At 42.3% G+C, this 22052-nt stretch overlaps 4 protein-coding genes across 4 annotated transcripts; 1 reads left to right on the forward strand and 3 right to left on the reverse strand.

The window, feature by feature from the left end:
• Positions 1-935: 935 nt before the first annotated feature.
• LOC142379412 (histone H2A-like) lies at positions 936-1438 on the reverse strand. Its single transcript, XM_075464568.1, has one exon. The coding sequence runs from the start codon at positions 1409-1411 to the stop codon at positions 1025-1027; it is 387 nt and encodes a 128-aa protein (XP_075320683.1). The 5' UTR covers positions 1412-1438; the 3' UTR covers positions 936-1024.
• A 219-nt stretch (positions 1439-1657) lies between these two features.
• Positions 1658-2460, forward strand: LOC142379413 (histone H3). The gene has a single exon (XM_075464569.1). It carries the CDS (start codon positions 1754-1756, stop codon positions 2162-2164), a length of 411 nt encoding a protein of 136 aa, XP_075320684.1. The 5' UTR covers positions 1658-1753; the 3' UTR covers positions 2165-2460.
• Positions 2461-3135: 675 nt separating this feature from the next.
• Positions 3136-3846, reverse strand: LOC142379414 (histone H2B 1/2-like). Its single transcript, XM_075464570.1, has one exon. It carries the CDS (start codon positions 3816-3818, stop codon positions 3444-3446), a length of 375 nt encoding a protein of 124 aa, XP_075320685.1. The 5' UTR covers positions 3819-3846; the 3' UTR covers positions 3136-3443.
• Positions 3847-9588: 5742 nt separating this feature from the next.
• LOC142379415 (THAP domain-containing protein 6-like) lies at positions 9589-12413 on the reverse strand. Its single transcript, XM_075464571.1, has 6 exons — positions 12290-12413; positions 11361-11553; positions 11129-11242; positions 10342-10552; positions 10064-10217; positions 9589-9622 (listed from the first exon to the last, which is right to left on the reverse strand). Exons 1-6 carry the CDS (start codon positions 12367-12369, stop codon positions 9589-9591), a joined length of 786 nt encoding a protein of 261 aa, XP_075320686.1. The 5' UTR covers positions 12370-12413.
• Positions 12414-22052: the final 9639 nt, after the last annotated feature.

Genomic DNA, 22052 nt, shown 5'->3' on the forward strand with positions numbered 1-22052 from the left:
TTAATCTATTTTACTGGGATGCCTGAACGTTCCTTTCAGGAAAATACATACTTTTTTTCTGGTGTTTTTCCATCATCTCTGTCCTACTCTGCCTCTTCATGTGCTGTCAACCAAAAGTGAAACATGCAAACTAGGGAATTTATCATCTAAAGAGATGTTAAAACATAATCCTAATTGAATATCAGGTATATTTTATGACTGTCAGGTAACGTCATTTTGATCTCACTCTTAAACCTGAATATATAATGAAATCTGCACGGTGTCTTTTAACTTATCTTGACTATTGCTTGTTTTAAAATGAATTGAAATGATTTTATTTGTTTCTCTTTATATGATTTTATGTATTTTAATGCTTCTTCCACTCCCTGCTATAATGCTGTTATTTTCTGTAAAGCACTTTGAATTGTTTGTACATGAAATGTGCTATATAAATACATTTGATTTGATTATCAGGCTTTAAGGTTAAGAAGTAAAATGTATGAGAAAATGACCTTATTTCACCATAGAACAGTGTTGATGAAGGAAAACAATTAAATGTACAAGTTTTGTACTGCTTCTGTTGTATTTTTGAGAGACGTACAGCTGATCAGATCTTAAACTCCTTCCAAAGTTATGGTCTGAGACCAAATTCAAGTTACTTCTGAGAAAACTGGGCGATGAAATGTAGCAACATTTTACATCCACATCTATTTGAACACTAAAGCAATTTATCACTGAACTACAATCAGCAGAATATTACAGTAGAAGTTAGATCATGATTGAGTTGAAACCTGCTGCTTGTTTTTTCTTTTGACCAACATTAGTGTTTTTAAGGGTGTGAATACATCCTGTCAGTGACAACCGATGAGTTTCCAAGCTGGCAAAAAAGAAAAAATAGTGTATTTTTACCTTTTAATTTGAATTTTGTATGTAAATGTTTATCAACTTTTCCAGGTTGAACCTTTTGGATCAGAGCTCTTTAGAAGACAGGTGTGTGGCTCTGAAAAGAGCCGTTGTGGTCTAAGTTAAGAGCGGGTGTCCAGGTTTACTTGGCCTTTGCGGGCTTCTCGGTCTTCTTGGGCAGCAGGACAGCCTGGATGTTGGGCAGCACGCCGCCCTGAGCGATGGTGACTCCGCCGAGAAGCTTGTTGAGCTCCTCGTCGTTGCGGACAGCCAGCTGCAGGTGACGGGGGATGATGCGGGTCTTCTTGTTGTCGCGGGCAGCGTTTCCTGCAAGCTCCAGGATCTCAGCCGTCAGGTACTCCAGCACAGCAGCCAGGTACACGGGGGCACCGGCTCCGACGCGCTGAGCATAGTTGCCTTTACGGAGCAGCCTGTGGACACGGCCGACTGGAAACTGGAGTCCGGCACGGGAGGAGCGGGTCTTTGCCTTAGCTCTGGCTTTACCGCCGGTCTTACCACGTCCACTCATGTTGGTCGGATTTTACTAGTTGAGAATTATAGAAAAAGTGCCTTAAGTCTCCAAACCCGGGCTTATATGTCTGCGCAGAATTCTCACAGACCAACCAGAAACGCTTCCAGCACGACGGGGACGGCTTAAAATCTTGGCGCACTTTTTCGAACCCCTTCTCTCCAATAAACAGCTCACATTCAGGCGGGGCGCGCTGCTATAGGCGGCGCCGAGCTCCGGAAGAGCCGCTCACCAATCAGGAGTTTAAGCTCCCGAAGCGCCGTCATCGTCACGCACTTTAAGAGCAGCGAGTCTCCTGTGATTTTTACATTTTCCCCCTCACACGATTAGAGAGAAGAAACTATGGCAAGAACCAAGCAGACCGCCCGTAAGTCTACTGGAGGCAAAGCCCCCAGAAAGCAGCTGGCCACCAAGGCCGCCCGGAAGAGCGCTCCGGCCACCGGCGGCGTGAAGAAGCCTCACCGCTACAGGCCCGGTACCGTGGCTCTCAGAGAGATCCGTCGCTACCAGAAATCCACCGAGCTGCTCATCCGCAAGCTGCCCTTCCAGCGCCTGGTCAGGGAGATCGCTCAGGACTTCAAGACTGACCTGCGCTTCCAGAGCTCCGCCGTCATGGCCCTGCAGGAGGCCAGCGAGGCCTACCTGGTCGGCCTCTTCGAGGACACCAACCTCTGCGCCATCCACGCCAAGAGAGTCACCATCATGCCCAAAGACATACAGCTGGCCCGGCGCATCCGCGGAGAGAGAGCTTAAACTGTCTCATACCTGCCCGCTCACAACCTACAACGGCTCTTTTAAGAGCCACCTCCTTCTTCACCAAAGAGCTCCATTCTCTGCTTTACACTGCATCTAGCTTTACAGTACAACACTTCACATATTTTATCACATGCTTCATGTATATCTATTAGTATTATTCACTTCTCTCAATATTATCACTGAACACTCAACAAGAATATGCTGCCTCCCTGTGGTGAATGACTGTAATCACTTTTACATCACCACCAGGAAGTGCTGTTCACACTATTTGACTTCATACAACCATTAAAATTTCAATAAATGACACTGTTAGGAAAATAAAGGTTAAACTCTCATTATAATAAATCCAGCCATACACTTTCATTTTGTGGGGTGCAGTGGCTCACATGTTTACATCCAACACTGACACCATAGCTGGTGGGGTCTCATTTAGTTAGCTAGCTTACCCTCCAATTAAGATTGCTGTGGGGTCTAAAAATCCAAATAACTACACCCATTGTATGTATAAAATGTCAACTCCCATCTTTTATGTACTCATCTGCTTAATAACATCTCATACACAACAAGGGAAAGATGGAGGGAGAGTTGGCTGCAACCGGACACTTCAGAAGTGTAAAAATGACTCTTTTAGAAAAAATAAAATGAGTGCAAGAGGTATAGCGGGAATTGTTGAACTATACTTTACCACATTTCTCAGTATGACGATAATAATTTCTTCATACTTGTGTCCATTAAAAGTTCAGAAATTACTGATCTTATTCTTCCATTTTAGCAAACATGATTGAGTCCAACATGATTTGACACTCACCAAAACAACATACTTATGTTGCATTTCTACTAAGTAGAGGCCATGTTAGTTAATATAGCTTAAGAATTAAATTAAATCCTTTATAAATACTATTGCATGTACTGATTTACATGTAAATGTATGAAATTAAGAACACACCATATTCATTTTAAGTTGTTTTAATAGGGGAGCACATTTAAATTACACATTTTTATATATGGCTTCAACACCAAATTAAAACTATCTTCACATGTGTACAGGCTGTATGAGGTAATATGCCACCATGTAGGTAAATATACTTTACAGTAATTTCTGTTCTTGATAGACTAGTCATGCACAGGGTTTACTCACAGCTACATAACCGTTCCAAAGAAATTGCTGATCTATCATTTAAGTGTGTGGTATAACACACAATTAGGAATAAGCTCTTTAGGTATATTAGGTGGCTCTTAAAAGAGCCGTTGAGTTGATTCCAAAGAGGGGTTTAGTTTACTTGGAGCTGGTGTACTTGGTGACGGCCTTCGTGCCCTCAGACACGGCGTGCTTGGCCAGCTCACCGGGCAGCAGGAGGCGCACAGCGGTCTGAATCTCCCTGGAGGTGATGGTGGAGCGCTTGTTGTAGTGAGCCAGACGAGAGGCCTCAGCGGCGATGCGTTCAAAGATGTCGTTGACGAAGGAGTTCATGATGCTCATGGCCTTGGAGGAGATCCCGGTGTCTGGATGCACTTGCTTCAGCACCTTGTACACGTAGATGGCGTAGCTCTCCTTCCTGGTCTTTCTCCTCTTCTTGCCTCCTTTAGCGGTAGCTTTAGTGACGGCTTTCTTTGAGCCCTTCTTGGGCGCAGGCTTTGCGGGTTCAGGCATCTTTACTGACTTATTGTGAACAATAACAAATATGAGCGGTCACGGAATGGAGAATGGTCTTATACAAACACTAAGCAAATTGGACTGTGCAGTCCCTCTTCTGTGATTGGTCGAGACGCTCAGCTGGTTGTTGAAAGGGAATAGGCCAGTGGTTGCCATAGAAACCTTGAAGTTGGCGCGTTAACTTCGTAGAGAAACAAAGGAAAGGAGATCGCTTAGTTTGCCCACCACTTCCTACATTAGTCTTTGCGATGTGTCACTTTGTTTTCTGGTATTTGCAGAAATCAGTACACATGTCACAAACACACCATTATTTTAACCATTATCACATTTCGAGGGGTCAGCTTTATACAGAGAATATATGTTCAGTCAGAATCCAGATCGAGATGAAAAAAAAAAGTCGTGTTTTCAGGACTGATGTGGCTCTGAGCAGGTCTTCAGCAATGATACATCAGGACGATACATCCAGCTAAGCACTTAATTGTGTTAATTTTGCTCGCAGAAAATAAAGCCTCTGTAGTCAAGCTTTAGATGGTTGCTGGTTGGTGTACCTAGTTTAGTTTGTCAGTATTACTTTTACTCCGATACATTTTTTATTTGCTGCATCGTTACTCATTATTATAAACGCACACACACACATAAAAACGTACTCTCATTCATGCACAAACACACCCACACGCATACAAATATACATATAAAAACACATACAGAGAGACACACAAGCATGCACATAATTTAAAGGCCAACTTCCATCGTCATTTCATTAATACTGCTGTGTTCACCATTGTTATTGAATGCATTAGGCGTCGGTTCTGTTTAAAAAAACATTATGGTTGCTTTATTTCAAGCTGTTTTTGTGGGCAGGAAGAATGGCTTGATGAGATACGACAGGGTTTTCCGGTCCTTCTCATGCATATCGGTGACGCGATAATGAGGCGTCTCTGATTGGCTCCCTCCCATGAATGATTGAATGATTGAATGACCCCCCCCCCCCCTCCCCGCTCTGTGTGTATCCAAGAGCCTGCAAGTTTGCAAAATGTAGGCCTATACAGCGCAGCGCTGAAAATCGCGCGGCAGGAGTAGTGATTGTGGTAGACTGCAGAGATTGTTCGTGGCGTGGAATATACAACCAAGATGAAAAGGCACAAACCCATTTTTGAATATTTCAAAGCAAAACTAGTAAAAAGCACAGCATCATCTGATGGGACAGCTGTGCCCCAACCTTCAACTGTGGACCAACCAAGCAACAGTAGCCCCTTTCACACTGAGGAAGAACCCGCGTTTAATTCGCGATTTTAGCGTGTCCAATCACACTGACCACCCGGGCTGGCGTGTCAACTCGACTCGCCTTTCGACCCGCGTTGGACCCTAATCGGACCGATGATAAATGAGGAACTTTACCATCTATTTCGCGGGACGCAAAATTATTATATAGGCCTACAGTCTATGCGCGGGACGCGTGAGCCAGTTTCCATGGGAACGCGGGACGCGCGAGCGCAGTTTCCATGGGAACGCGTCCGCCGAGGCTGCCGTTGTAGGGGAGTGGGTGTGTGTCACTCTTCGAAATACGATAAACGCTGGTACAAATACCTATACAGACGCAAACACTTAAAAAATGTGGCGATGGTTGGGACAGCCGGCCGTGAAGAGAAAAGAAATGCCTGCCAAAGGAGGGAAGGAGGATGATAATGAACCTCGCGAAACAAAGAAAAGGAAATTCAACTCTAAATGGCTAACTGGTCGTGAGTGGCTCGTGTATGATCATGAAAACAATGTTCTGTCAGGATTGCCGAATGTATATTAAAGAAAAACACAAAACAAATAATTTCGTGGTAGGAACTAATAATTTCAAAGTAGAGGCGGTAAAGGATCATGAGAGTGCCCGAAGTCATCAGGAGAGCCTGAGGACGAAAACAGCCAACGAGTCGAATCGCAGAGAGTGACGCTGGAAGGAGCCTGGCCTTAATGAAGACGTCCGAGTTTGAGAAGATGGAGTTACTTTTTCGCAATGCCCACGCCATCGGGAAAAATGGATGGCCTTTCACTGACTTCACATGGATGTGCGAGTAAGTAGATTAACTATTATTTACATGTTTCAGTCTTGTTACATTTTATACGGTATCTTGACGTACTATAGTGTGACTGCTCAGGGGTGGAGCAGTGATTTTAAATGTGGGGGTGTTCAAGGGGGTGAACATGAGCGCCTCAATAAACCCATAGACACGACGCTGAAGTTGGCATCCGATTCGCAAATTAAATAGATGGGCATAAAGGGCCATTTCACTGCATTTTTGCATTTTGATCGCCCTAAACTAGGTCCTGTATGGAAACTACAATATTTAGACAGCTCAAATCTGGATGGAATTATTCTAAAGAGGCTATAGATTCATTAAAACGTTGTTTGGGAATTGTGAAACCTTTTTCTAATTTGTGAAAATGCAGAACAGGGCCATTTTACTGCTTTTTTTTGTATTCTCATCACCCTAAACTAGGTCCTGTATGGAAACTACAATAGTTACACTCATAGACATAGAACACTAGACTGAGCAACCGACGTTCTGCCAATACACGCTAACGAGACGCGGGGCCGCCATCTTGGAGTGGTGATGCGTTCCACTCCGTGTAATCGCTTTGGGAGGAGAAATGAATGGTCAGAACATTTTAGAAATAATGCCTCACTACATACCACTAATTTTCACGTGTTTTTTTTTGTCATGCGCGAAGTTATGATAAAGGACACACGATTATTTGTTTTTAGAGCAAAATGTTGCAAATTGTTTGATTAGAAGCTGCGTTTTGACCCATTGTACCATACATCACTACTACTAAGAAGGGGAAAAAGGAGAAAGACGGGGAGGTATTCTATTGAATCCTGGTTGAGACAAATGTAGAGAGCAGATTTTTTTTTGATCTATAATCAATAAAATGGATGTGAATAATATAATAAGTGCATTAGCTGCAATCCTTTGTTTATTATTTTATTGTCATTCACACTACACTGTTATAGGCCTATATTTCATTCAGCTTGCCAGAAACCTATTGCAAGGTCATGCATTGCCTGTTTGATTCAACTGCAACTCCATAAAAAGGTCATAGTGAATACAGCACACCAGATTTTCATACATTTTTTAATTAAGTTATTTTTTTTCACTAAAACCTTTAAGGGTTACATATCAAACTGCTGTTACAACACTTGGAAGATTATTAAACAACACACACACACACACACACACACACACACACACACACACACACACACACACACACACACACACACACACACACACACACACACACACACACACAGGGTTAGAGTTGATTTGATTGATTGATTAATTGATTGATTGCTGGGCAGCGGAGGACAGCAGAGGAGCGATGACGGAAGATGGCCTGAAACTGACGTGCCGTGGGATTGTTATCCCATCCGCCTTGCATGGAAAACAGGCACACAACACATATTCATTAGGTACATTTTAACAATTTGTTGCAATTTAAAGAACATCAACCCTACCTGACGCTCTGATGGAATTAAATAGGAGCTCCAGGTGATCCTGGCTGAACCTGTAGGTGAGCACATATCGCTGAACCTGGAGCAGCTCAGGAATCAACAGCATCAATGTGTCAATGTTGATGACAAAGCCTATGACCGACAAGTACCTGCAAATTAAAAAAAAAAAAACCTACCAATACCTACCATTTTGACACCTACATGTACTTGTACGAATACATACTGTTTAGAAACATGTAGGACCTGAAACACACGGAATACAAGATAATTCCAACGGAAACAAAATTGAAGCAGTTAGGAGCATCTTAGGAACTTGATGCTTAACAGAACAACAGAGCATCTTAGGAAAGCGATGCATGACAGAGCAGCGGAGCATCTTAGGAACTTGATGCAGAAGGGAACAACGGAGCATCTTAGGAACTCGATGCAGAAGGGAACAACAGAGCATCTTAGGAACTTGATGCAGAAGGGACTAGAGTGAACTTAACAAACACTATTTTAATTGACCTCTTTGACCGGTGAAGGGGGGCTCCATCCTTTGTCACCAAGGTGAGCAAGTACTCCCTAGCTCCAATGAAAAATGCTTTTCGCTCCATCCAATTAAAAGCACCCAAGGGAGCTTTGTATCCTTTGCCTCGAGGATTGCGTCCATTCATTGTGTCGAACAGCCTGTCAATAATCTATAAAGACACCCGTGTAAACAATAAAGTATCAGGTATTTCTAAACTGTAGGCCCAACATGTAAGGGATAACAGCTGATTGGGTGTGCTGTTATGCAGAATTAATGAACGAGGCAGCGGGAAATTACTTCTGCCACCAGGTTCATTAATTCCGTATAACAGCACACCTCGAAGGCCGCTATCCCGCTTATTACCCGGTTGCAACTCATGCTATAAGGATGGGTAATGAATGGACATCAGTTTAAAACATAGCGTGCTGCTCATTTTTAAAGAAACCTGTTCAAAATAGAAAACAAGAAAAGAAACAGGTACATGGTCCTATATAGGGATGCACCGATACACATATTTTCACTTCCGATCCGATTCCGATAACTAAATTTGGATATCTGCCGATACCGATACTATTCCGATATCTCTGATAACAGTCTTGTTCTTTCAAATTTATACAGCTGGGCATGCAGGCAGGCAAACACACACACACACACACACACACACACACACACACACACACACACACACACACACACTTTGTGTGAACTGTGCGCGGAGAATCTTTTCAGCATAATGTGTGGATCGGAAATTTCCGATAGGTGAATCACGTTGATATCGGAACCCGATACCGATACTGGATCGGACCCATTCCTAGTCCTATAATCACTAATTGTATTACCTCAATGAATTCTGCGGTTGCCTCACACTCCTTAAACTGAGAGTAGCAAAGATCCCTCATAGTGCGGAGAGCCACTGCCACGGAGCGACTCAGAGTTTGTGCAGCCAGGTTCACCCTCATCTTGTGGTTCTCAAAGTAGACATGCTTGTCTGTTATTTTATTGGCAGCATGCAGTCCTTCCTCTTTTTGAAAATCATTGAGACGATTGATGTACCTCCAATGGATCTGTCCGGTGGTCGATGCAATTGGACTATATGCCTGCAGAGTAAGAATCAGTCACTGCTCAAACAAGTACAAACAGGAAAATGATCATCACGTCCAGCCATAACTGTGCAAATGGACTGACCACAATATCTACATAACTTTTCAGCAGCAGAGACATAACTTGTACAAATAGGTCTACAATGTTCATTTACCTGCAACATATTACGTGTCAGCTTGAGCATGTGGCAAGCATCCATCATTACAAATACTTTCTCACCAGTCACCGGATGGGGGAAACTGGTTTGAAGTGGCTCTCGTGGATCCCCCTTCAGGTCACAGCCAAGTTGGTTGCACATGCTGACATTGGTGGCATGCCCATCCATTGTAATACATACAGCCCGAATTCCCCGTGCATACAGCTCCTCCAAAGCCTGACTGAGAAGAACCCCTTGTGGTTCTGGAGAGAGAGACTTGGTCAGGAAATATGCAATGGGTGCTTTCCAATGTCCTTGAAGGCCAACGACCATGAACACAAGAGCCTCCGTAGCTAGTACAGTCTCATTACATCCATCCCCCAGGTCTACAAAACCAAACATGGATTCTGTATGTGGATTATATTGGACATGCTTCTTGATGGACATGGCATCCAACATGAGGGAAACGATGCCATATTTATCTGGATCTTCCTGGCATCGTCTCCCCAGCATATCAAGCATCATTGGCATCCACCGAGCGCAGCCATCTGTAAAAATATTGATAAGAACCGATCACATGTTTTATCAGTATGTAACGGATAGTGGATGACATGCTATTTGAACATCTAAAAATAAACACACATTCAAGGTTGTACTGGGAAGTTCATTATCCCGCTTATTCTACCATTGCTACACTATTTTTATATTTATGACTGAAGCAAAATTTACAGAACGAGGCTATTTCTTAACAGGTTTTGTAAAGTTACAAAGACAACTGTTGCTAGCTCTGCATGGCTAGTTGCTATGATTATTATCATTATTATTATAGAACAATAATGCAATTGATACAATACGGTCAACAAAATAGAACTACTTCAGAATCGTGCAAATAACCAATAATTGCACATTCTAAAAAGGCTTCACAAATGAAAATTCAAGCTGTAGAATCATTTCCAAAAATTCAATCAAACAACATTACGCATTCCTACCTTTGCAATGTTTGTGGATGTGGGAGGGGAAAATGTCGAGTCTCTCTGAGATATTTGTATGCTTTTGGACCATGAAGGTGGAGCGTCAGTGCAAACTCTCTGCAGTCCTGTGTATACTCATGGCCCTGCTTTGGTACAAAGTCCATCTTAAGATCTGAAATGTTATGAGCAAAGATGAATTAGTCCCCTTCAGACATTAAGCAAGGAGTTTAATAGAGAGAGTGATAGAGAGTAACAATAACACATATATGATTTTCAAAGTGCTCATTTTCTCTTACCCGAGTAGAATGAAAGCTTCTCACTGAGCTCTTCATTAATGAGGTTCTTTTCCCTCAATTCCCCCAAAACACTCTTCACTGTCATCTTTGCCCTCTTTTCTCTGGAGATGGCATTCTTCTTCTCTCGCTCAAGAATTTCCACTCTTTCCAAGGCTTCATTGAGTCTGGCTTTCAAAGCGGTTAGAGAAGCAGGCAACGCATACCCATGCTCCTAGTAGATTGAGGGATGAACATGGTTGGAGCAATGTTTTACTTCACAAACATCACTTTGACACCACTAGTTTATGGCATCATCAGCTATCAAAGCCAGTCATTTTTGAGTGTGTTTAATGAGTGGCAGCGAAACACATGATATTTTTATATGTCCAGGAACATCTATCTATCTATCTATTGATGCAACATCTGTCTGTGTGTCACTCTGTCCACCAGTTTGTCTGTTCCATGCATAAGTCTCGGACTGACCGCAAATTTGGCATGTATCTTGCTACTGGTGTGCGTGAGTACAGTGCAAAGTTTGGTGGGTTTTGGACAAAAATATAATTTCACAACAACAGTAAAAGGCACGGGTATGCAGTGCGTCTAACAATGTCATCAGCTGCAACCCCAACCTGTTATTTCGCTTAACTAATATTACTTTGCAACATTCCTTTGAGGAAAAAAGGCTATACTAACTTCACGGCCCTGAATCAACATCATCACCAATTCAACATGACAAGTTTCTTGGAAAACATTGTTTGTATGGGTACTGCAGTAATTATGATATGATGTTTAAAACAGAAATATTCACCTCATTAGGCTGAGGTTGTTGGTTTGAGGTTGCCATTTCCGGAGAATCCTCAGAGGCCATGAACAGGCTTTCTTCAGCTCTTCTGGAGGTAGATGTAGTCCTGTCCTTCACCAGCTGAATTGAAGAAACATTATGCATAAAACATAATGCAACAGCAGCAACAATATACATATTTGACGATAAAATATTTACATGTATTCGAATGCCAATAGCCTTATGATGATACACCTACTTTTTGGAGGTGAACTGGAAAGCTGAAAAGGGATGGAATAACTCCATTACGTAGTCGGACAATCTGACCCGTTCGATCAAAATCAGCCTGTTTGAAATGTTGACTACAGAGTATTGAATTATTCGTTGCAGTGAATCCTTCTCTCCTCAAAGCCACTTCCCACTTCTTCCTCAAGCTGTCATCTTTGGGAAACCTTCAAAAGTGTCAGACGTAGTCTTGGTCAGTGCTGGTTACATACATTTACATACATTCTGGTTCATCATTTTTAAAGAGCATCCCCACTCCCCATTTCAACATACTCAGTGACTGTGTGTGTGTGTGTGTGTTGGGGGTTTACTACACTGAACTGCTCATATTGCACAGAATTAAGGCCAGTCAGTGCTTATGAGGTAAACACTGAGGGTCTAGGAACAGCAATCGACAGCAAGTCAATTCAGATGTACCAGTTCAACACTAATCCCAATATTACTCCACTACAGGTGTCAAGTAAGGTTGGAAGGGGGTTTTCACGCATTTTGTAACACACAACATAGCATTGGAAAGCTATAATGTACTATCCACTGTCCATCTGATTGTCTAACGCTAACGTTAGCTGCTGACCAAGTTGCAGTTGGTATCAGTTGCTACCTAACAACTCAGTGTCAGTTGCTACCTAACAACTCAGTGTGGACTGAAATTTTACTCCTATTGGCTTTTACAATTTTTATCTTCAATCACTTGTTTCAACTTTATGTTGTTCAAACATGTCATGTTTTAATCAGTTTCATCGCCAAGCAATTGTAGCTACTATAGTTATACTCTTCTGTTAACCTACAACGGTCGATAGCTGTTAACGATTTCAGTATCTTTGCTCCTTCTCAACTCTCTGGTAATATGATAATATGCTGTTTACAAAATACAAACAATAGCACGGTAATGTTAAATCTTACTTGTGAAAAGTTATCCCTTGTTTCCTCATCTCTACCGTTCGCTCGTTTGAGCAGGAGTACGCAGCGCACCAGCCCGGCATCCTGTCAGTGTCTCTGGTGTGGTCTCTCAACGTTCACCACTCCAAGATGGCGGCCCATGTCACTGCTATAGAATACTTACCTCAATAGCGCCTCCAGATGCAAGTGCTACACCATTTTACAGTTCAGCTTCACACTTTATCAGTCACATAACATGCCAAGGTTTTAACAGGAATATATCATGTGGCCACCACGATTGCCCTAATACAAGCATTTTTAATATGTGTTTTTGGTTATTATTTGTTTCAGGGTTGATAGAAAGAAAGACTTGAAGATAGGAGAGACATACACCAATGACTATCAGGCAAAAGAGTTCATTCACTACATAGCAGAGGATGTGAGGAGGAAGATGAAGGCAAGATTGTCAGATGTCAAGTTCATGTCTGTCATGTCAGATGGATCCATGGACAGTGCAGTGATTGAGGAAGAGATGGTCTATGTCAGGAGTGCCAGTAAGGGGAAGATTGAAGTTGATTTTGTCGGGATAAAAGCTGTTTCAAAGCCAGATGCTACAAGCAAAGCTGAAGCTGTGTGTAATGTAATGGAGAGTGAAGTCAGCACTGATTGGAAGAGCAAGCTGGTGGCCATCACCACAGATGGAGCAGCTGTAATGACAGGAGTCAACAATGGAGTAGTTACCAAGCTGCGTGCAGCAGACCACTCGTATGTGCTGGGGATCCATTGCATGGCCCATAGACTCGAGCTCGCCTTTTGAGATGCAGTGAGGAAAAATGTGATGGCCAAGAAGGTTGAGGACCTACTGAGTGGACTCTACACCTTGTATCACAAGAGTGGAGTAAACAGGGCCAGCCTAAAGCAACACTTCAGGGAGCTCCACATGAAGGCTTTGATGCCAACCAGAGTAGGTGGAACCAGGTGGCTGCCACATCTCCTCAAAGCACTAGACCATTTCCTCAGGGGCTATGCTGCTGTTGTACGCCACTTACAGGAAAAGGTATGATCATTTATAGCCTACTAAAACCAGCAGTGTAAGTAGATCATTTGATATTTGTGCCGCTTAATAATGTGGAACAACTTCCTTACACATGTCTGTCAGTGATATAAACAGGTAGGAGACAATACCAGCCAATAATTGCATTGGAAAAACAAAATAAATATGAGACTAAAATCATGTTTGCATAATAATTTGGAATTCAGTGTAAATGTTGTCTGTGATTTAATGCTGTTGTTTTGTTTGTAGTCCCAGGAGGAGACCACTACTAACAGAGATGTTCAGAGGCAAAAGGCCAAGGGTTTCCTTAACATAGCCAAGGATAGCGGAGTCCTACGGTTTTGCTGTCTTCTCCATGACATCATGTTTCCATTGAGAAACCTTTCCAAGTCACTGCAGAAGTCAACAGTAACCCTGGCTGAGGCTCATAGCTGCCCGTCCTCCACTCAGGCTGTCATAGAAAAGTACAAGTCAAGGTACAGAATAGAATACTTTATTGTCATTCTGCCCATGAGACATGAAAAGAACAAAATGCGGAACTCAGCTCTCGGTATAATAATTAATAAAGACACAATAAATACCAATTAAAATCACCATCTAAAATATGGTGATTATGTATATGTATGTTTATGATATGTGTCATATGGGATACAATTCATTATTTGATTTTAGGTTGTGTAAGTGTTTTCACACTTTTTTCACAATATGTAAGTGAAAATAGATGATTAATCAAACCCATCCATTCATCTCTGCACAACTGTAGACCTGGGCCTAAGCTGAGAGCAGCCGTGGAGAGGGACATCTATGAGGGTGTCCTCCTGAAACTGACAAAGCCTGACCAGCACCACAAGTCCAAGAGTGATCTCATAGATGCCCTGTGCCAGTGCATCACTTCTAGGTTTGCCGATGTAAACAGTGGTGTCCTGAAGAAAATGCGACTGCAACATTTCCAGTGCTGGCCAGAGACAGACACAAGTGCAGGTAAGTAATTAAAATGTAATGAACAAATATATACCTATTTTATGTTTTAAGACAACTCTGATTTTGAATTTGAGTACAGCCTCCAGGTCCCTCCTCCTTCCTCCACTTCTGCTTTCTAAGCCCCTCCCCACAGATATAAATATAACAAATATAACACAAAAATAGTAACAGTCTGCAGCTTTAACTTTGTATCAATGTTTTTCCCCTTTGTTCTCAGATTTTGGTGATGATGACATGGACTAGGTTATTAGTCACTTCCGACCCCTTCTACTGACAGCTGGAGTGGATATCGACTTGATACCAGATCAATGGACCATTCTGAAAACACATCTTTACACTCCAGGGTTCAGCTAAGGAACTGTTGAATGAAGTTTAATAAAATGAAGTTTAAGAAAAACATCTGATGATCCTTAAAGGGCATGTGATGACCTTAGGTGACCAAAAGGGCTATGGGTCAATTTACAGCGGAATTACTCTTTAACGATAGTCTTGAGTCTCTGAGTAGGTAATTTGTTAAAAGGTACAATCCAAAAGGTGATGCCATCGTTTACTAACTAAATTTGCATTTGAAAAATTGTTTTTCATGTGCTTGAAAGTCATTACAGTTTTTACCCATTGCTTGAACACTATAGACACATGCTTAAACCAAAGTAACATAACTTGAAGTTGTTGTTACTATACCTTAAACAAAGTGTAACCATGCCTTGAACAAAAGCGCCTCTGTGCACTTTAGTTGCAATTCTGCAACACACTTGCTCCTGAACAATACACACTATTTCATACATAAGACACTTCGTTCAAAAATGAAATCTCAGGGTACCATTGGGAAAACACATCTATTCAAAATACAAAACACACTGGGTAATTGAAAACACTTGGACACACACCTGAAAATACTTAATTACAAAACTGAACACCAATCAGCCAGCTACAAAAAGGCCTCAGTTACAGTTTTTGCCCGTTGCTTGAACACATTTTGCAAAACTTCGCTCATTGTGCCAAAACTCTACACACAAGCAAATAAGACACAACACTGGGAAATAAACCATTCACATCTGTGTCAACTGCAAACTCTGCTATCAAAACTTAACAATCCTTTGTCAAAATGTCACTCTGATGACAAAATGATACCCACTTGCATCATATGAATACACTTTCAGATCAGCAGCAACACACTAGTCTACTTTATATAAAACACTGCAGTCTTTCGTTTTCACTGTTTTTATTCAGTTCCACAGAAGGCACTTTTTCACAACAACAACAAAATGAAATAGTCAATACTAAATACTCTATACCAAAAGTAAAACAAACAATACACTATCGTAAACAAAGAAAAACACTATTGTGCATAATTGCGCTCATGGATCCTGCCGTCTGTTGGGGTCGGGCCACAGGATCTCATCGACATCACAAGCGATGTCTTCTCTTGCCAAGCATCGCGGGAAATATCGCCTTGTGTGCCTAATCCAGCCATGGATGGACCTTACGGCAATGTCTCGCAGGCCTGTTCCATTGCCTGCAGAAGAGGCATGCGGTCATCTTCAATGGGGTTTAGAAATGGCGAGTAAGGGGGCAAGTACACAACTTCAAACTGATCATGATGGGCGAACCAGTTCCGGACCAGAGCAGCCCGATGAAAGGCTGTGCAGCTCCATCCATGTCCAACATTCTCTGTAACAAAAAATACATATTGTGGATGGCATTACTCAAAGCACACAACTACAGTACTACACATACAGAACCGCCCCACCCACCCACACAGGTGCCTGTGTAGCTTTCTGAATGTATCTATGTGGTACTGATCCAATGGTACATATTCACTGGACAGCACCCATTCTGTATTGTAAATGTAAAGGACTGTTACACTTACCTGTACATATAAATGTCGAAGTCCTATGACCCTGACACTGTTCCTCTGAAATGGGACCCTGTACAGTTGTTTCATGGTCATGTTGTGCTTTACTAAAATGCGTCGGATAGTGGTTATGCTAACTCGATTGATATTGTTGAACACTTCCTCATCTGCAATTATTTGTTGCTGTAGCTGGTGGAGACGGATTGCATTGTTTGCTCGGACGAGGTTCACAATGGCAAGTTCCTGCTGTTGAGTGAACAGGCGTTGGCGTCCACCCCCAGGAGGTCTTCTAGCCATTCTGTAGAAAAATGCAACCACAAATTTAAAGTACTGTATATACTGTACTTTACTGTTTATACCATACACAGTACTGAAACATCTCAACACGTTATCACGGTATGTTTCTCAAAACTAGAACAACACAAAACATCAGCCACCATGCAATACAGTACATGTGATACGGTAATGTGATATGGTACAGTACTGAGTAGAGTAGAGAGTTGAAGACATACCTGTTTTCTTGTCGGAATGTCCTCATTATGGATGCAACCGTGAAACGGCTCAGATTAGGATGGACTCTCTGCCCAGCTTCCCTTGCAGTCAGGCCATGATTGATGACATGGTCCACCAAAGTTGCTCTGATGTCATCAGAAATTATTGTCCTTGCATGGCCTCTTCGACCACGTCCTCCTCCTCCTCTCTCTCTCTCTCTCTCTCTCTCTCTCTGTCTTCCTCTTCCTCTTCCTCTACCTCTGCCTCTAGCTCTCCCTGCCTCCATGCTTGCAAAGTTCTCAAAATGGCTTAACTGAGGCCTTTTTGTAGCTGGCTGATTGGTGTTCAGTTTTGTAATTAAGTATTTTCAAGTGTGTGTCCAAGTGTTTTCAATTACCCAGTGTGTTTTGTATTTTGAATAGATGTGTTTTCCCAATGGTACCCTGAGATTTCATTTTTGAACGAAGTGTCTTATGTATGAAATAGTGTGTAGTGTTCAGGAGCAAGTGTGTTGCAGAATTGCAACTAAAGTGCACAGAGGCGCTTTTGTTTAAGGCATGGTTACACTTTGTTTAAGGTATAGTAACAACAACTTCAAGTTATGTTACTTTGGTTTAAGCATGTGTCTATAGTGTTCAAGCAATGGGTAAAAACTGTAAGCCATTTTGAGAACTTTGCAAGCATGGAGGCAGGGAGAGCTAGTGGCAGAGGCAGAGGCAGAGGCAGAGGCAGAGGCAGAGGCAGAGGCAGAGGCAGAGGCAGAGGCAGAGGCAGAGGCAGAGGCAGAGGCAGAGGCAGAGGCAGAGGCAGAGGCAGAGGCAGAGGCAGAGGCAGAGGCAGAGGCAGAGGCAGAGGCAGAGGCAGAGGCAGAGGCAGAGGTCGAAGAGGCCATGCAAGGACAATAATTTCTGATGACATCAGAGCAACTTTGGTGGACCATGTCATCAATCATGGCCTGACTGCAAGGGAAGCTGGGCAGAGAGTCCATCCTAATCTGAGCCGTTTCACGGTTGCATCCATAATGAGGACATTCCGACTAGAAAACAGGTATGTCTTCAACTCTCTACTCTACTCAGTACTGTACCATATCACATTACCGTATCACATGTACTGTATTGCATAGTGGCTGATGTTTTGTGTTTTGTGTTGTGTTAGTTTTGAGAAACATACCGTGATAACATGTTGAGATGTTTCAGTACTGTGTATGGTATAAACAGTAAAGTACAGTATATACAGTACTTTAAATTTGTGGTTGCATTTTTCTACAGAATGGCTAGAAGACCTCCTGGGGGTGGACGCCAACGCCTGTTCACTCAACAGCAGGAACTTGCCATTGTGAACCTCGTCCGAGCAAACAATGCAATCTGTCTCCACCAGCTACAGCAACAAATAATTGCAGATGAGGAAGTGTTCAACAATATCAATTGAGTTAGCATAACCACGCATTTTAGTAAAGCACAACATGACCATGAAACAACTGTACAGGGTCCCATTTCAGAGGAACAGTGTCAGGGTCATAGGACTTCGACATTTATATGTACAGGTAAGTGTAACAGTCCTTTACATTTACAATACAGAATGGGTGCTGTCCAGTGAATATGTATCATTGGATCAGTACCACATAGATACATTCAGAAAGCTACACAGGCACCTGTGTGGTGGGGTGGGGCGGTTCTGTATGTGTAGTACTGTAGTTGTGTGCTTTGAGTAATGCCATCCACAATATGTATTTTTTGTTACAGAGAATGTTGGACATGGATGGAGCTGCACAGCCTCATGAAATTATTTACATCGACGAGGCTGGATTCAATCTGATCAAAAATTGACGAGGGGACGTAATATAATTGGCCAAAGGGCAATTGTACACGTCCCGGGGCAGCGCGGGGGAAATATCACAATGTGTGCCGCCATTAGCCTTCAAGGGCTACTGCACCATCATGCCAAACTGGGTCCCTATAACACGCAACACATCATAACATTTCTAGATACACTTCATGATGCGGTTGTACAGAACAGACCAGAGCAGCCCAGGTTTGTTGTGTGGGATAACGTTAGTTTCCATCGGGCACACAAGGCAATATTTCCCACGATGCTTGGCAAGAGAAGACATCGCTTGTGATGTCGATGAGATCCTGTGGCCCGACCCCAACAGACGGCAGGATCCATGAGCGCAATTATGCACAATTGTGTTTTTCTTTGTTTACGATAGTGTATTGTTTGTTTTTATTTTTGGTATAGAGTATTTAGTATTGACTATTTCATTTTGTTGTTGTTGTGAAAAAGTGCCTTCTGTGGAACTGAATAAAAACAGTGAAAACGAAAGACTGCAGTGTTTTATATAAAGTCGACTAGTGTGTTGCTGCTGATCTGAAAGTGTATTCATATGATGCAAGTGGGTATCATTTTGTCATCAGAGTGACATTTTGACAAAGGATTGTTAAGTTTTGATAGCAGAGTTTCAAGTTGACACAGATGTGAATGGTTGATTTCCCAGTGTTGTGTCTTATTTGCTTGTGTGTAGAGTTTTGGCACAATGAGCGAAGTTTTGCAAAATGTGTTCAAGCAACGGGCAAAAACTGTAAAAGTGCATACCGTAACATCTCATTTTGTATTGTCTATCTGACCCTGCAACAGGGACCTTTGAGAAGACGTGGCCTACAGTCAACAGAATGCTGCGCCATGAGTGTCCTGACGTCCTAGATCTGTTTGGTTTGATGCCCTCCTCACCATTCCAACAAGTACAGCTGACTGTGAGAGGGGGTTTAGTGTTATGAAGCAGGCAAAGAGTGACTGGCGCTCAAGCCTGAAAGGGGAGACACTTGCTGACCTCTTGAAAACACAATTGTGCTCACCAGACATCAAAGACTTCGACCCACGCAAAGCCATAGAAATCTGGCATGGTGACAGTTTGCGCACACGCCGGCCACACTTTGTAAGAAAAGGGAAAAATGGAAATGATTTAGATGCGTCCGAAGACAGTTCAGAGAGCTCGGACGATCTTTAAGCATTTCACAGTCCCCTCATAATTAGTCTCTGTATATAGTTTTGTCTTTAATTTTGTGCATTATCTGCACTAAAACATGATTAGAAAGTTGTAAAATATTTCCATTTTTGTAGATTCAGGGTTCACATGAATATAAATCAGTTTTAAAGTTATTTTTTTATGTACAAAAAATGTGACCATGAATAGTATGTGAGGGTTGAGGAGTAATGAAATGTTAGAATAAGTTTTGTATGTACATAAGTTTAATGATTGTAATTATTTTAATTGGATATACATTCCCAATTTCACTGTAAAATGAATGTAAAGCTTTAGTTAATAAATTGATCAAATGAATTCAGTGGCTCTCATCTGTCTTTTTTGCACGGAAAAATATGTGGCTAGTGGAAATTCTGATTGGCTGGTAACTTCAGAAACTTACTAGCCACATTGGCTGGTGATCAAAAAAGTTAATTTAGAGCCCTGATCAGAACACATATCTAGGGTAGGCTACTCAACAGAACATCAGGACATCTTGGTCTACTGTAATTGGTCCTCCATGTACTTCCATACAGATGGCTCAACTGAGAAGGCACGCCTGTTCACAAGTTGTGGTTCCGACATGAGGCACAGAATCTGCCAATCCCCATACCAGTTGATGTCATCACGAGGACTTGGCCAAAATTCAATTCATTTTTATTTATATAGCGCCAAATACAACAAATGTCATCTCAAGTCACTTAGATAGTAAGTCCAATTCAAGCCAATTGGAATTCAATTAATTAATAATAATCATAATTCATTAAATAATCCAATTCGTTCATATAGAGCCAATTCAAAAACAATTTCCTAGCTAAGAAAACCAACAGATTGCACTGAAAACTTTTTGTTTTTCGGTCCAATCTCCCGGCCTGAGCGTGCCTGAGGCGACTGTGGAGAGAAACGACTCCCTTTTAACAGGAAGAAACCTCTGGCAGAACCAGACTCAGGAAGGGTGGCCATCCGCCTCGACCAGCTGGGGTTTGAGAAGACAGAAAGGGGGGGAGGGAGGGAGGGGGGGGGGGGGGAGGGAGGGAGGGGGGGGGGGGGGGGGGGGCGCAGCGGCGGCGGCGGCGGCACTGTAACACCATTCAAAGGATATCTGTTGGAACAGGGAAACACGAGTTAATGACCACAATAATATCACATATACATAAAGAGAGTAAAGTGAGGAAAGGTGTGACAGATGAGGCCCCCCAGCAGTCTAGGCCTATAGCTGCTTAACTATGGGATGTTTCAGGATTACCTGAGCCATCCCTATTCAAGGTAAACACAAGAAACTTGTGCTAACGAAAAAATAAATAATAAAATAAAGGACCAGACTCAGTGAGTAATTCCCTATACTCCCTATATAGATCTGCTCCTCACACCACAACAACCATCTTTTTACAGCCACAAGCTACCTCAGCCTCTCACCAACTGCACACCAGTCACAGCGGGGTGGGGATGCAAACCCTGGTTCGGGTAGGGGGAGAAATAAAAGAGGTAAGATTAGCGGGAATGGGATTCAAACCCTGGTTCGGGTAGGGGGTAATGAAAGTATAGAGGGTGCCAGAGGTGGAGGCAGAACAAGACACACTAGCAGACACACTATCAGATTCAACAGACCTAACTATAAGCTTTATAAAAAAGGAAAGTTTTAAGCCTGGTCTTAAAAGTGGAAAGGGTGTCTGCTTCCCGGACATTTACTGGCAGCTTATTCCACAATAGAGGGGCCTGATAACTGAAGGCTCTGCCTCCCATTCTACTTTTAGAAACTCTGGGAACCTCAAGTAAACCTGCAGTTTGGGAACGAAGTGCTCTGTTAGGAAAATATCTTGCAATGAGATCTTTAAGATATGATGGAGCTCGGTCATTAAGAGCTTTATATGTAAGGAGAAGAATCTTAAATTCTATTCTGAATTTAACAGGGAGCCAATGAAGAGAAGCTAAAACTGGAGAAATATGATCTCTCCTGTTAGTTCTCATCAAAACTCTGGCTGCAGCATTTTGGATCAACTGAAGGCTTTTCAGAGAATATGTGGGACAGCCCAATAATAAAGAATTACAGTAGTCCAATCTTGAAGTAACAAATGCATGAATTAGTTTTTCTGCATCACTCTGAGACAAGATGTTCCTGATTTTAACAATATTACGAAGGTGAAAGAAGGCAGTCCTAGAAACCTGTTTTATATGCGAGTCAAATGATAAGTTCTGGTCAAAAATAACTCCAAGGTTCCTCACTGTAGAACTAGAAGCCAAGGAAATACCATCTAGAGTAACTATATAGCTAGACAATTTCTCCCTGAAACGCTCAGGTCCAAAGATAACGACTTCAGTTTTGTCTGAATTTAGAAGCAGACAGTTCTGAGTCATCCAGGTCTTTATGTCTTTAAGACATGCTTGT

The sequence above is a fragment of the Odontesthes bonariensis genome, chromosome 4 (genome assembly GCF_027942865.1).
Source record: "Odontesthes bonariensis isolate fOdoBon6 chromosome 4, fOdoBon6.hap1, whole genome shotgun sequence".
NCBI lineage: Eukaryota > Metazoa > Chordata > Actinopteri > Atheriniformes > Atherinopsidae > Odontesthes > Odontesthes bonariensis.

Bases quoted from the DNA above. Each gene is read 5' to 3' on its own strand.
- LOC142379412 (XM_075464568.1), bottom strand. From the start codon at position 1,411: ATGAGTGGACGTGGTAAGACCGGCGGTAAAGCCAGAGCTAAGGCAAAG.
- LOC142379413 (XM_075464569.1), top strand. From the start codon at position 1,754: ATGGCAAGAACCAAGCAGACCGCCCGTAAGTCTACTGGAGGCAAAGCC.
- LOC142379414 (XM_075464570.1), bottom strand. From the start codon at position 3,818: ATGCCTGAACCCGCAAAGCCTGCGCCCAAGAAGGGCTCAAAGAAAGCC.
- LOC142379415 (XM_075464571.1), bottom strand. From the start codon at position 12,369: ATGCCGGGCTGGTGCGCTGCGTACTCCTGCTCAAACGAGCGAACGGTA. The intron at 11,243-11,360 runs GTAGGTGTATCA...TCTTCAATTCAG, and splicing joins TTCCAGTTCACCTCCAAAAA to CTGGTGAAGGACAGGACTAC. The intron at 10,218-10,341 runs GTAAGAGAAAAT...ATAACATTTCAG, and splicing joins GAAGCTTTCATTCTACTCGG to ATCTTAAGATGGACTTTGTA.